Genomic DNA, 15104 nt, shown 5'->3' with positions numbered 1-15104 from the left:
TTTAGTAATACAACCTTTAGGGGAACGGGTCTCAATTTTAAATAAGACAAAACCGGATGTAACCGGATAAACAAGTTAACAATACCACGTGTCGGTATATGATTGGCTTAAATAAGTTTTTTTTTATTTTTTTTATTTTCTCTCTCCTTCCCCAAGCACTACCACTGCTCCACCCCTACTCTCCATCTCCACCACCAGTGCACCACTCGGTCTCATCCCCACCACCAAAATCGCCTCCTCCCTTTCCCGACCACCAATTCCAACCCCCCCACTAGGCCGAAACTCCCACTTACCCACCAACCAGCCTTGATTCCACCGCAGCCAAAAACTCCAACACACCCCACCAACACGTCGAAATTCCCTACCTCACCCAACCACAACTCCCTTCTCCCTCACAAACAGCAGCCACTAGCAGCTATTCCCTCTCCTCGCACCAACAATAACAATCCCGCATCACCATTCCCCAATCGCACACCAAATCACAGCCAACGCCACCAATTATTACCAATCCGCACCCCATCAGCAATTTGCCACCAATTTCAACACTTTCGCCCTCCACCGTTGATTACACCACTGTTGATTACGTTGAAATTTGTGATTGACAGTGATGATGGGCATGGTGCGCAAAGAAGAGAGTAGGGTAATGGAGGAAAGTAGGGTCGAGGTGGTCGGCGGTTCGGGGTGAGGGAGGTGGGCTGGTCACCGGCGGCTAGCGAGGGAGGGGGGTCGACGGGGGGAAAGGTTGTTGGCTAGAGAAGAGGTTGGAGAAGGGGATGCCCGTGGTGGTAGTTGGGATTAAGGGCTGGGTTTTTATTTATTTTTGTAAATCTAAAATTATTTTATTTTTTGTAAAAAAAAAAATTAATATATACACCAATTACATGATGACAAGTGTCATAGACAATCAGTTTAGCAAATTATAAGTTTTTTGTCTTGTTTAAAATTGATACCCCCTAAAGGTTTTAATATTAAAAAATAATTAAAAGGTTGTATTATTAAAAAAAAAAAAAAAAAAGGCCCAAAAGCTGTATTATTTTTGATAATTTTTCCTAAAATTTAACCACCCTTAATAATAATAGCAAGAAAAACTAGATGTGTCCATCCTTAATAATAGCACTTAATGTATCATAAAATATTAATAATATTACATTATAAGATGTATGTCTAAAATAAAAATATATATTATAGTATACAATAATTTTTTTTGTCCGAAATTTAACAAATGAGATTTTTTTTTCCTATTGTATCAATCTTCAATTCAAAATATAATTTATGTAGTATAATCTTGATTGTATCAATTTGTTTTTATTATAATTATATATCATACTTAACTTTAAGAAAGAAATCTTAGCTACTTCATCTTAAGTATATATACACATACAAATATAATGCATGTACTATTATAGTTGACTCACTTTTGTTAATTTGCATTTAAGATAACTATATTGACATATTGTGTATTCATGTTAATCATGTACAGTATTTAAACTTTATGCGATCTTAGACTTAACAAAGTTAAGGAGAAGTCAATTAATTTAAGAAAAGTCAGTTCCCGTCAAAAAAAAAAAAAAAAAAAAAAAAAAAGAAAAGTCAGTTAATTTATGCAATATTTTTTTACCTTTTATTTTTATCTCAACTTCCCCATGACATCTAATAACTTTGAATGTTAATTTTTTTTAATGGCACAAAATTAAACATTCCAACGAATGAAAATATTATTATACATGCTAGGGTTATTCGATTATGGGCCATTCCATCTTTTAATAATCCAAATGATAGTCATTCTCAAAGATTGTAATACCCCGTATTTATAATTTAAATAGTATTTCTCAAAGTATTTAAATGAGTTGAAATCAATTATTTATGGGGTTTTAATTAATTTAAAGAGTTTTATTAGAGCAAGATTAGCCCTAGGTCTTAAGATTCTAAATGACATCATCATTTTCTAATTTTGCGGTCTTAAGGCAAGATTTAATTATTTTAAAGCATTTATGAAGTTTGGTCTTAATAAAATCTGAAGTGGAATATTGAAAATTCAAGACTCAACTTCAGACTCAATTTAGCACTTAATCAATTTTTTTTTTTTTTTAAAAAAAAAAACTTTAATAATTAATTTATATGTAAAAAATGAGTCTGAGCGATTGAAGAGATAAATTTTATCGAGTCTTAAGGAGTCTTACATAATTATAAATTAGAAAAATAATTCATTTTAATCTAAAAAGCTGATGTGACAATGAATTAAAGTCTTAAGATGAGACTGTGCTAATCTTGCTCTTAAAAGTCCAACTTATTTAATAATTTTGAAATACTTGATTTTATAATTTAAAACTATTTTTGGGGCATGTAATTTTATAAAAGGCAAATTTTAAAGTCAAAGTCAAATTGTATTTTGAATAGGAAAGGGATCATTGAGGGTAGGAAGTGAATTTTAGGAAGGAGGGTTGTGAGAGAGGGTATAAATACCCACCATATGAGTAAAAAATCAAACTTTGCCCAAGGTGAAGAATACCCAAAGGTAACTCTCTCTCTCTCTCTCTCCTCTTATTTTCTTTTTCTTCCCTTTTTTTCCCCTTCCCCTTTTTTTTTTCTCACACGGCCGGCCACCACCACCACTCACCGTCGGCCACCATTGCAGCCACCAGCGAGCACGACAACAGCCCAGTCACGTGTCGTGGTAGCTGTGCGTGCGACCTTCAAAAGAAAAATTTTAATTTTTTATGCTTTAATCCTAAACTAGCCTTTAATTAATTGATATTTTTGGATATTTGTGATGATTTTATGATGTTTGATATAAGTATTATGTTTAATAAATTTTTAGATTTGGTTTTTAATTAAAAAAGTCCCTAATTGAAAACCCTAGGTTTCTAAATTGTTGTATATTGATGAAAATTGATTATGAGTGATTCAAATTATTGAAATAGGTTTTTAAAACATATTTACAGCAAGTTTTGATGATTTAATAAAGCTGGAAATTTTATTAGTAAGCCATAATTAAGTTTCTTGAAGGAATTTTTGACTACCCATTAATTGAGATTAAAGTAAGGGGTTTTAAATTAAATTTCAGTTTGTTTTAAATAATTTATGAGTGAAATAAGGAGTGTTTATATTGCTGGAAATTTGTGTAGAGTAGATATTAATAACTCTTTGTAATTTTGGATTTGCAGGAGATTTTTAAGTGAGTGATTTTGTGTAATCATGGCAATTTTGAGATCGTATTCAAGGTACGTTCGCGTACTTGGTATTTATTGATGATGTAGGAACATGCTAGGATTTGAATAATTAATTCTAAGTAGCATCATGATAGGTTTTGAATGGAATTTTTTATTTGGTTGATGTTGGTGATTGAATTATGAAGCATGGATTATTTGTGATGGATTAGTGATTGGAAATAATCATGTTGGCATATTGAATATGAACCACACTTTTATTATTGGCATGATTGGAAGCATGTTTAATTAAACTAAATGGTTAATTTGGTTTGGAATATAAAAAAAAAAGGAATTTTATTATGGTTCATATAATTTTTATGATGCTTTAAGCATGGGAATTGAGTTATTAAGTGTCTTAGTACACAGGAATAAATTATATTGCGATGCCTATGTGCACTTAAGGTGTTTCTAACACCGAGGGATAGGATTTGCGGCGCATTATGTGTTTAAGGTGTCTTTGACACCGAGGTAGGTTAAAAAGGATTCAACATTAAAAGTTATGTGGTCACTAATTATTCAAGAATTAATTTGGTATGATTGATTGCTTGTATAATTATTATGTTTGATTATGTTTTGGTTTGAGAGTCATCACCAAGTTGAATAATATGTAAAACAACGTAAAGTGAAAGAGATTACGCACCAAAACTCTTGGAACATATATACCTTGAGTATGAACATATAGGGGGGGTTATGGGGTTTTATATTTAACCATAACTTCTACTGGGAGTACAGGACGCTGTATTTCCTTTTATTACTATTATGCGCAAGACGTTCGTCACTTCATGTGACATTTGCCTACCCGGTTAGCTCTCGACGTAGTTTACCTCAATTTATTTGGGGCAGGGATTTGGTAGGTTGGAAACCCGTTCGATGCGTAATCAAATTTAAATGGACATTTTTATTTGTCTAGTTATTTTTTGAGTGTCTCGAATGCTTGTTATAGGTGCAATCAGGTAAGTTGTGTGGTTGATAGGATGAAAGCATGTTAGTGTGTTTCATTACGCTTATGTACTCAGCTTTGTTGATTGTGTGTGTTGTACGTTTGTTTGGCCTTTTCTTTACCTTGAGACCCATTTCTAATGGCGAGTAGTGGGGACAAGTAGAGAGAAACTTTTCAGGTGATGAAGTATATTCATGATGGACATGAGTGAAGAGCGAATCATGCTTAGTTTCCATAAGGTTATGATGTGGTTTATTGCTTTAATTATTATTATATATTATGCTTGTGAGACTAACGCAAAGGTTTTAAGTATTTGTTCGGTTTTAATAAGGTCCTACAATGGTTTCAAGTTGTAGGATGATTAAGTTTGACTACGTTTGACTTTACTTTCATTTGGTTTGACTTTTAAGTTGACTTGTTTTAAAAGGTTTTGAAAAGAATCTTCTGCTATGTGTCTTTGATATTTGCCTTAGCCGTCTTCACGGTGGCGGTAATGTCTTAGATTTTCCTAATTCGTAATTTGAGAAGAGCAAAACAGGTATTTTAAAGGAAAGCAATTTCTAGGATGTTACAAAGATGGTTCTATTGATGTCAAGTTTGTAATCTAATATTTGTCATCATTTATATATATGTACAAGTTATGCTAGCATTTTATGGAGTTTAAATATTTTTTTTAACTTTTTTATATAAATTAGGGAAGATCGATCCAGACTTCATAAATTAAGTCCTTGCTTATGAGATTTTAGAATAATTTAGTAGAGGAACAAGTTTATAATATTTCGATTTTGAATTTGGATTTAATGTTGAAGCGTGCAAACTCATGAGATATGCATATAAAATTCTTTTTAGACACTTAACACCAGTCATTCAAGTGGAAGGAACGACCATTCCCATTGTTTTGATTTGAAACCTTACGGATCAATAGTTTCAAACAAGCTGGAATCAATATTTTAGTTGGGGGGGGGGGGGGGGGGGGGTTCTCTCTCTTTGTTTTTGTGTTTTAATTTATTTCTTTTATGGTTTTTTTTTAAAAAATATTTATGATATATTTATTTTTAACAATAACAATAATAAGATTTTCATTGCAACATTACATCAACTACTTCAATTTTCTCGTTCTATATTTGATGTGTATATTTTTAAAAATATATAATTTTTGTTTACAACTAAATTTATATTGAATAATTTTTAAATAGACCGTACATGGCATGGGTTTTAAACTAGTTATTAAAAAAATTTCTGCGAAAAGTACTTTCTTAAAAAAAATTATTATATTAAAATAAAATTGCATTTTGATTATGACATTTATTTTATATAAAATCTAAAGCAAATTTCCTAAAATATCAACTTGTATATATAACTATTAATCTGTATATACTTAAATATTTTTTCTCTCATGTATTTATTGTTTTAATACGAAGTATATTTCATGCGATTTAATACTGATCAATCAATTCAATTTTTTTAAATATGTAATTGTTATATTTTTATTATAATTATTTAAACATCAGTGCATTGCTCGGGGTTTAACCTAATCCTTAGCTACTTTTGAAATGATCTTTATTTTTTAGGTGAATAATAATAATGTTTGATCTTAAGAATACAATGTGTCAGAAGGCTATATTCTCTTGCTCTCCAAAAAAAAAAAAAGTTCATATATATAGTAAGAATAACAATAATTACTAAAAGCCAATTTGATTGCATTGGAAAATATATCAACTATTACTTATAATCAATTAATAACTTTAGTTAAAAATTTAATTTGCTTAAGAGAGTGCACGTGGATGTCATCTAGTTTAGTTTATTAAGGTTTTGGGGATGATATGAGATCGAATCCCATATTGCCTTGTGTGGCTCTCGCTTATTAAAAAAAAATAATAAAAAAATAAATAAAAAAAAAAGATTACATTTTCTAGTGCTCAAATGTGAGTCCTCAACCATTTCCACCAACAAGTTTTACCTTTTTTTTTTTTTTTTTTTTTTTTTTTTTTAATTTTTTTTACAACAACACTTTTACTTGGTAAGCTGAAGAATAATTATCTAACACTACAAGCATTAAAAAATGTCAATTTTTAGTTGAACTAATAGGACTATATTTTCAGTTCTCAAATGATATGTGTTGATATGTACATAAATAGATTGGAGAAGCACATAAATAAAGATGCGTTTTGGTCATCTGATTTTTACTTATCTGAACTTATTAACCCTTATTAGAACTTATTTTTGTTATAAACTGAAATTAGCTAGCCTTGATTAACCCTTATCACAACTTAGCTCAACTTATTTTTTCTAAACTTATCTTATCTGAACCTATTTTTCCTGAAATAAGGTGAACAGAACAGGCCTGAGGGTGCGTTCTATTCACCTGATTTTTACTTATCTAAACTTATTTGATCTAATTTGAATTATCTTAATTTATCTGATTACTTATCTAAACTTATTTGATCTAATCTGAACTTATCTTAATTTATCTGATCTTATCTAAACTTATTAGACCTTGTTAGAACTTATTTTAGTTATAATTTGAACTTGGATAGCCCTGATTAACCCTTATCACAACTTATCTGAACTTATTTTTCCTGAAGTTATCTTATCTGAACTTACTAACCCTTATCTGAATTAATTTTTCCTGAAATAAGTGGAAACAAGATGAGCAGAACAAAGCCTGAGTAAATAATGTGTTAATCACATAACACTACATAAGTAATAGGAAGTGTCTTGAAGGGAGACTTTTAATCTCTCTCCTATACCAAATCATCATCAGCCGTTATTAAGAATCGCACTTCATATAATCAAGGAAATACATCATCTCTCAAGGTATGTCTCTTAATCTTTCTCCTCTTTCTCGATCTGTCTTACATAGTTTTTTTTTTTTCCTCTCTCTCTCTAAATGTAAAGTAAAGCAAATGTACACATGTAAAGCCCATATGAATTTGGAATGAACATCACTTACTCTTACCAAGAAAGAGATCTCTTGTTTGAGAAGCCCCATTCGCAAACTCCAAATTAAACACTCCTATTTCTTATACAAGAGCTAACTCTTATTATTTTTGTATCCTTAAGAAACCCATCAAGAACCCCCATTATTGATGCTCTTATGCTCTAAGAGCATTGATAGCGAAGAGTATCTAAAATGGAGGTTCTTAATCTCTCTCCTATGCCACATCATCAACAACTTCTACCAAAAGTCACCCTTCATATAGATTATCTCTAAATGGTGAAACTCATTAGAGTTTTTTTTAGGAGAGAGAGTATTTTTTTTTTTTTTTTTTTTGTAAAGGTTACCAATAAGTTTAAACTTAGATACAAATAATAATAAAATTTAAAAAAAAAAAAAAAGGTTTTTAAGCTTAGATACCTAATTTTGAGTCTCAATTGACAAAAAAGTGGGCCCTTATTAATTTTATATTGATTTATTTTTTTATTAAACTTTTAATGTTTTTGTAAAAACTTAAAATTGTTTATTTAATTGGTCGGATGCAGTGAACCATATTGGAAAATGACATTAGTATACTTAAGAGAGTCACCATTGAAAAATTATATATCACATAGGTTGCTAAATTGAGAAATGGGTTAGGTATCAAAACCAGGTATAAAAAACAACTCATTATTCGTTTTAATACTCAAAGTCGAGTCTCATCATTAGAGAATAGATATGGTTTAACCAAAGAAATGCACCGACTCCTACTAAGAGTTACTTTTGCAGATTTTGTACAATTTTTCAATTTTTTTTTATATACAATCACATGCAAAATGCAGTAATAGTAGTACTAGTTTACGTCATTTTGTGTCGTACTTCAGATTTCAGGTAAGTAATTGCAAACTCCAAACTAAAAACTACTTGTATCATTTGTTGTCTAAGAACTAGCCCTTAAATTTTCTCTCCACCTTAAGAACCATCTAACCCTCATTATTGATGATGCTCGTACTCCATATATTAAAACTTACTAATATTTCACTTACACTGTGTTTGGATAAAAAAAGGGGAAGGAAAAGAAGGGGAGGGAAGAATTGTAAATTTCCTTCTAAATCTCTCAATTGTTAGAGAGATCAATTTCCTACAATTTAATCCCTCCATTTCTCTCCCCTCCAATTCCCTTTCTCCCTTATTTGTTATCCAAATGAAAGATACCTCATCTCTCCATTTTCCTTCCCTTCCTTTCCCTCCATTTCCTTCAATCCAAACACACTGTTACACTTGTTCGAACTTGAACTTAAACTTAACCTTAACCTTAAAGTTGAAGTTGAACCCGAACCCAAACTTCAACTCAAAAGGCCAAAACCAAGAAAACTTAACTTGGCTCTTTTATGCCATTAAGGACCTGTTCTCTTCAACTTAGTTTCAGTTCAGTTGAGTTCCAATCAGTTCAGTTCAATTCTTAATTTTCATCCCTTATACGGAGTAAAATATTCAATCACTTCACTCGTGCAGCTACTTCATTATTAAATCAGAATAAATCCTAACTTCAATTTTTCTTTTGACGGATGGTTAGTTTGCTTTAGGTTAGTCACCTTTGTCCAACGCTCAAGCCAAATACACCACTGCAATTGCAAATCACACTTTACTCTCATCTCCATTTCTCTCCTCCTTTGGATCGATCTCTCTGCATTTCTAAAGGTTAGTTTCAATCAATCATCTTCTTATTCTTTCCGCTAATTGATTTCTAAAATCACTGATTCTTTCAACATTTTTTTGATCTATTATTTCGTCTTTTATTTTGCTCAATTTGTCGATTTGTTTGATTATTCAATTTTACGATTCAATGATTATGGAATAGATGGGTTATTTCATGAGTAAATTAGGTTAATTGCTTAGAAATTATGTGCTAATTGCTTAAAATCTAGTCATTTTTGCGTTTTGGGGTTTTTGATTTTCCGTGGTTGAAGTAGCGAAATCCCAAGTTAGGGTTTTGGCATAGCTTGGAGCTCTAAATTTTGTTTTCTTGCATGATTTTCCCAGAATTTGAAGGAAAATTAACGAACTTGTTTATTGAATTTTTTGTGCTTTTGGGTTTTAGGGAAAACATCTTATGATAAAGTAGGAAGTAGGGAAAATTACTTCAGATAATTAAGATAGAGGTGATGAATGAAGTGGCAAAAACCGAAACTAGGCAGGACAAGCGTGGCAAAAGAAGAGAGCATATAAGGGTTTGGTTACAATGTCCCAGAAGATGATAACATGGCCAGTAGTGAAATGTATGAGTGATAAGAGAGAGGCGGAGTCAGCGGTGATAGAAGCCAGTTCTAAGTCAAATGGGCATATGGATTAGAGGTGGAAGAGAAGAAGAAAATAATATATGCAGGTTGAGGGAGCGTAAATTTAGAGGTCTTGATCAAGTAGGATGCTTAAAGAATGAAATTGGAAAAGTTGTAGTGGGTGAGGCTTATGTCAATGAGAGGCGGTAAAGGTTGGTAAATGGTGATCGATTGGACAGAGACGGACAGTAATGGTAGATAAATATATGAAAATGTATAGGCCATAGAAGCATATAAGGTGGCATTTAGCTGTGTAATAACTACATTGCCCTATATTTGTATAGACTCTTTCTTGGTCATGCTCTGAAATTATGGGAGGGGGTGATTGAGAGAAGAGTGAGGAGGGAGGCAACTCTATTAGAGAATTAATTTGGTTCCATGATATGAGAGCCTTAGAGAGTCATGCTGGCACTGTGATTTCTGCTATATGTGGTTTGAGCAAGCAACTAGTATTCCTTGATTTAATTATTGCCTTTGCTGAAGGGTATTTTAGAGCTTGGATTGATACTGATGTTAGTGGACTAGTATAACCATTAGAAAAGAGTAAAGGCATGTCATTGCCATAAGTTATTTGTACATGGGCATAATTACAGGGGCTATCTCCAACTTCAAGTTACTTTATTTAGTTGTCGGTAGAAGCTTAGTATTAGACTACTAGTTTGCTTTTGTCATTATAAGTTGGTAATGCAAATAAATTGCAGCTTGTTACTTTTCATGTAGGACTAATTATTGCAGTAGGTTTTGGTTTATTATTTTTCTTTTTTGAATTTTTGTAGGCAGGCTGTATAAACTATATATATTAGGTTTGTTGGCTCTACAGGAGACATGATTAATTTTATTTTTCAAGAAAAATAACAAGCTTATTATGTTATATTTGTTCCTGCAAACATATGTACTAAGTTTGTTTGTTCAATTTGTTTGATTTGAACACACTCAGTTTTGGTCCATTTGATTTCACGAAAGGCAAACACTGGGTTTATGTTACCTCTGTTTGAGACAAGCAGTTGCCAAAGATTCCCTTGATGTGTGGGTTTAAATGCATCATTTTATGCCTTTAATATATGCATTTACAAAATAAGAAGAATGAGTTGCATATAGAAAAGTCTGATCAAATGCAAGGAAATTGTTATGAAGGTGTCTATATTGGATACATTGAGTGATTTATACATTTATGAGGAAATTAAGACTAAACTAAGACTACCTAGCGGAACATGGAGTGGGTCAATATTAATATAGGGCATTATTAAGGATCTACTTTGAGGCATTACTTTTTATAGTTGTACATGAGCTTACTAAAATAATTCATGGGAAAGTACCCTAGCTCATGCTATCTGCTTATAGTGTAGTTTTGGACCTTTTGGTGATGCATCAAGGCAACAAGACAACAATGACAAGATAGAATGCTGGAAGGAAACTATATAGCCAGAGGGTTCCAGATTAAGTAGATATACAGGTGTTAGTTTGAGGAATGGCAGGCTACCTTGTACTTGTTTTTATTTTATTTTATTTTATTTATTTTTTTCATTTGAACTGAATTTATTTTGTAAGTAAGGAGTTTTACTCCTCGTTTCTGGACCAAACCTCATAATCTCCCTTTTTTTTTTCCTTCTTTCTATTCACGTCTCCTAAATACGCATAGATTGAGAACTTGGTTTTAAAAAGTGTGCCTCGAGCGCACCTAGGCGTGCTTCGCTCCCAGGCTCTAGCTAGGCAAGGCTCGCCTTTGGTAAGGTGCGTCTTTGTGCCTCGAGGAAAATAACTACAATTTAAGTTATAAATTGAAGAATGATGGACATTTTTCAAATTCAGACTACCTTAGCTTTACATATATCATTTTTTAATTTATTATGAATCTTTTTAATTGGTATGAAGTACAATCAAAGTAAAAAATAATTTGAAACAAATATAAAATACATGCGCCTTGCATACAAACTAGGCTGCAAGGACCATTTGCGTCTTGGTGCGCCTTGCGCCTTTTAAAACTAAGATTGAGAATATGGGGATTTTATTTGGGATGATGGGAGTAAATATTAGGAGTAAGTTACACAAGGTAATGGCTACGTTGCTGAAAGTTTTTATTCATGGTATTAGTTTGCGCTGGCCAAGATAGAAAAGTACATCATGAACTTTAGTACTTCCTCAGGTTTTTTATACTTGCAATACTTCACTAAAAAAGGAATATCACAATACTTGCAACACACTACAATTGGATTTTGTTTTTGGTGAAAGCTATACTATTATAAGCTCATGGCCCCACTATATTATACTCCTAACAATCTCTCATCCTCATTTTAAGTGTATTAAATCATGGGAGGCCCACTTTTCTACTGTGAAAAAGTGTGTTGCAACTTGCAAGTATTAAAAACTGGAGGAACTATGATTTTAAGATACCATCAAAATTTAGGCCTTGCTTGGATTGTGGCACTGGGCGGAAATATTTCATGGCTTAATAATCACGGACCCTGCGTTAAGGCTGGAATGGGAAGAATTATATGAGCCTATACCCCAAATGGAGGGTAATAAATAACCCAGCCCAACATCCGTCTGCTTGCCTTTCTCCTGTACCCGCCATCTCTCTTTCTCTATCCACTGTTGTTTCCTCTCTCCTCCCTCTCTCTACAAAATTTCTCCTTCACCCTTTTTTGTTGACTATCGAATTCAAATCCCTCTCTCTACTTAGTTCATGAATATTTAGTGGTGAATTGCATACATGTAGACCTCCCTAGGTCCCATCCTGACGGGATTCATACTGTGTTGTTGCTGATATAATTTCAGAGATATCAAGGATTTCTGAAAAAGTCACCAAACTGGCTTGACTTTGTCTATTTGAGGTTAGATCTTCGGAATTTGAGCTTCAGTCTGGTCTGGTCTGTTGACTCCTCACTTCAGTGATGAGATGGTTGGAGAGTGGATATAATGAAAGGATTTCTGGGGTTATTGTTATTTCCTATTCCTAAAGTCTAATTATGCTATTAGAAGCAGTTATTTCTGTTATTCCCTTAATCTAAATTACATGGAAGGATTTCTTAGTTATTGTTACCATGGTTTGGCTACCATTATTATTATCTGGTTACATGTTGCATGTATAAGGATTAGCTTAGCATGGTTTTTTCAAAAATGTAGTTCGCAGACTGCAAGTTTGAATTGAAAGCTATTTTAGTTTATATTGACTTGCTCTTTTTTTGTTAATCAATTTAAAATATTACATTTGAATTTTGCTTAAATATCAAGGTTTATTTTTTTGTTTTATTTTTTTATTTTATTTTATTTTTGCTTAATAATATCAAGGTTTATGGTAAGGTTGTTCTCCTGTGTTTGTATATAATGCATGCCGTAGGAAGATTTGTGTCAAGCTTGAACTTGGGCTTGTGTTGTAGACATGGACACTACCTTTTGTATTGACAGAAACACTTGAATAATATTTGGATTTTTTCTTGTATTGATATGAAGTACGAAAATATGTGCATCAAAAACATGGAATTTTCTTGCAAGTTTGTCATTGCTCTACATCATTTTAAAGCTGTATTTAGGGATAAGAATTCAGAAAAAGAACGTGACAAGAATCTGCTGATTAATGTCTGAATTTTAGTCCTTAAAAAAAATAATCCAGATCTTTATGGGAGCCTGGGAGGTGGTAGGACTTGGATCCTGTGCAGGGTCCTGATCCAACCTAAGTTGACCCGTACCTTCCTTTTAATTAACCCAGCAGCCCCTTTTCTCTCTCTTTCTTACTCCACCTCAGCCTTCTTCATCCCTTAATCTCTCATCTCCTTGACTCTTTCTGTCTCATCTACCTCAACATGTCATATATCTATCCCCAGGGCAATATTCTCTTCCTCTGTTTGTGAAGTCATGACCTAGAAGCACCAAAGCTGAAAATTTTTCATCAATGTCTACATCTTTATTCATTTTTACTTTATTGGTGGAGTGTTTTTAGATGTAAAATTTTAGTACCTGATTATTTATGTATCTGTTGGTGAGTTGGTTGAATTTTTAATTTATATGTATTGTAAATAAAGTCTGAGTATATTCAGTATGTTGTATGAATGAATAATGTATGAATCTTGTAAATTTGAATTTTCGGGAGCATTGTCTCCCAACATTACATAAACTGAATTTCACCATGTATGCACTAACCTCAAGAATCTGAACATGACATTTATAAAATTGGTTTATGCTTGATGTTGGGTGATATTTTTTTAAGAAAATGAACTGCTGCTTGTTCCAACTTTTAGAAGTTTTGATGTGTAACATGGGGCAATTATAACTTGATATATTTTTGATGATACACTGACGATTTTCATTTGTTCTGGCAGTAGTAAATCATGTCTCGGAGGTATGATAGTCGTACAACAATCTTCTCCCCAGAAGGTCGGCTATACCAAGTGGAGTATGCCATGGAGGCCATTGGGAATGCTGGAAGTGCCATAGGTATTTTGGCAAAAGATGGTGTTGTTTTGGTTGGTGAGAAAAAAGTGACTTCTAAGCTCCTTCAGACTTCCACCTCAACTGAGAAGATGTACAAGATTGATGATCATGTAGCTTGTGCTGTGGCTGGTATCATGTCCGACGCTAACATCCTTATCAATACAGCTCGTGTCCAAGCTCAGCGTTATACTTTTTCTTACCAAGAACCGATGCCTGTTGAGCAGCTTGTTCAATCTCTTTGTGATACCAAGCAGGGTTACACTCAGTTTGGTGGGCTTCGACCATTTGGAGTTTCATTTCTCTTTGCCGGGTGGGACAAGAACTATGGGTTCCAACTTTACATGAGTGACCCAAGTGGCAATTATGGCGGTTGGAAAGCTACTGCAATCGGAGCAAACAACCAAGCTGCACAGTCTATGCTTAAGCAGGACTACAAGGATGATGTCACTCGGGAAGATGCTGTCCAGCTTGCTTTGAAGGTCCTCAGCAAGACTATGGACAGCACAAGTCTTACTTCTGAGAAGCTTGAATTGGCTGAGGTTTACCTTCTGCCTTCTGGGAAAATTAAGTACCAGGTACACACTCCAGAATCATTGAACGGGCTATTGGCCAAGTCTGGACTGACTCAACCTGCTGCAGAAACCTCTTAAGATATGGCATCTCTTAGCATGATTTATGTCCTTAGAGCTTATTCCATGCTGAAATTTCTGTAATATCTCTGTTAGATTTGACTTGTGTCTTGCTTAAATTATTGCCTTGTCTTGAACTATGCAAAAATAGGGCGCACTCTCCACCCAGTAGTTTTTGATTGTTATATATGCTGCTGTTCAAGCTGTGGTTAGTCATGGATTCTTGTATCAATGATGATGGTTGAACTAGGTAACAAAGGCTTTCAATTGTTTCTTCCATTTAAATGTTTTCGTTTCTCTTTCATGTTTTTCCTCCTTGGTTCCAATCTTACTGATTCAAAATCCCATTGAGCTCTACCAAGGGCGTGTTCTCTTCAGATTATTTCCAGTTCAGTTCAGTTCTTATTTTCCTTCTCTTATAAAATATTCAGTTCAGTTCAGCTCCAATAAGTTCAGTTCAGCTTAGTTCAGTCAATCAGAACAGACCCTAAGTCGTTCTCCGTAGCTATTGTTCGTAACAGGTGATTTTTGTTTCTTAAGAACCTTGAACTGACTTTTTAAAACCATTCATCCCTTGACCACTGCTTGTTATTGAGGAAGATATACTTAGTAGTGAATCACTTCTATCGTTACTTTCATGAG

At 33.1% G+C, this 15104-nt stretch overlaps 1 protein-coding gene across 2 annotated transcripts; it reads left to right on the top strand.

The window, feature by feature from the left end:
* Window positions 1-8614: 8614 nt before the first annotated feature.
* LOC145568609 (proteasome subunit alpha type-4-like) lies at window positions 8615-14741 on the top strand. Of its 2 annotated transcripts, none has more exons than XM_081628041.1 (2): window positions 8615-8767; window positions 13725-14741. In XM_081628041.1, the coding sequence occupies exon 2, from the start codon at window positions 13731-13733 to the stop codon at window positions 14481-14483; it is 753 nt and encodes a 250-aa protein (XP_081484167.1). In that variant the 5' UTR covers window positions 8615-8767; window positions 13725-13730; the 3' UTR covers window positions 14484-14741. The 2 variants fall into 2 exon arrangements, with proteins under 2 accessions (XP_081484167.1, XP_081484168.1); XM_081628042.1 differs by having other exon boundaries at window positions 8616-8767; window positions 13722-14741.
* Window positions 14742-15104: the final 363 nt, after the last annotated feature.

The sequence above is a fragment of the Chenopodium album genome, chromosome 11 (genome assembly GCF_948465745.1).
Source record: "Chenopodium album chromosome 11, dcCheAlbu1.1, whole genome shotgun sequence".
Classification (NCBI taxonomy): Eukaryota; Viridiplantae; Streptophyta; class Magnoliopsida; order Caryophyllales; family Amaranthaceae; genus Chenopodium; species Chenopodium album.
This window is presented reverse-complemented; position numbering and strand designations above follow the sequence as displayed.

Coding starts and splice junctions, on each gene's coding strand:
- LOC145568609 (XM_081628041.1), top strand. CDS start 13,731: ATGTCTCGGAGGTATGATAGTCGTACAACAATCTTCTCCCCAGAAGGT.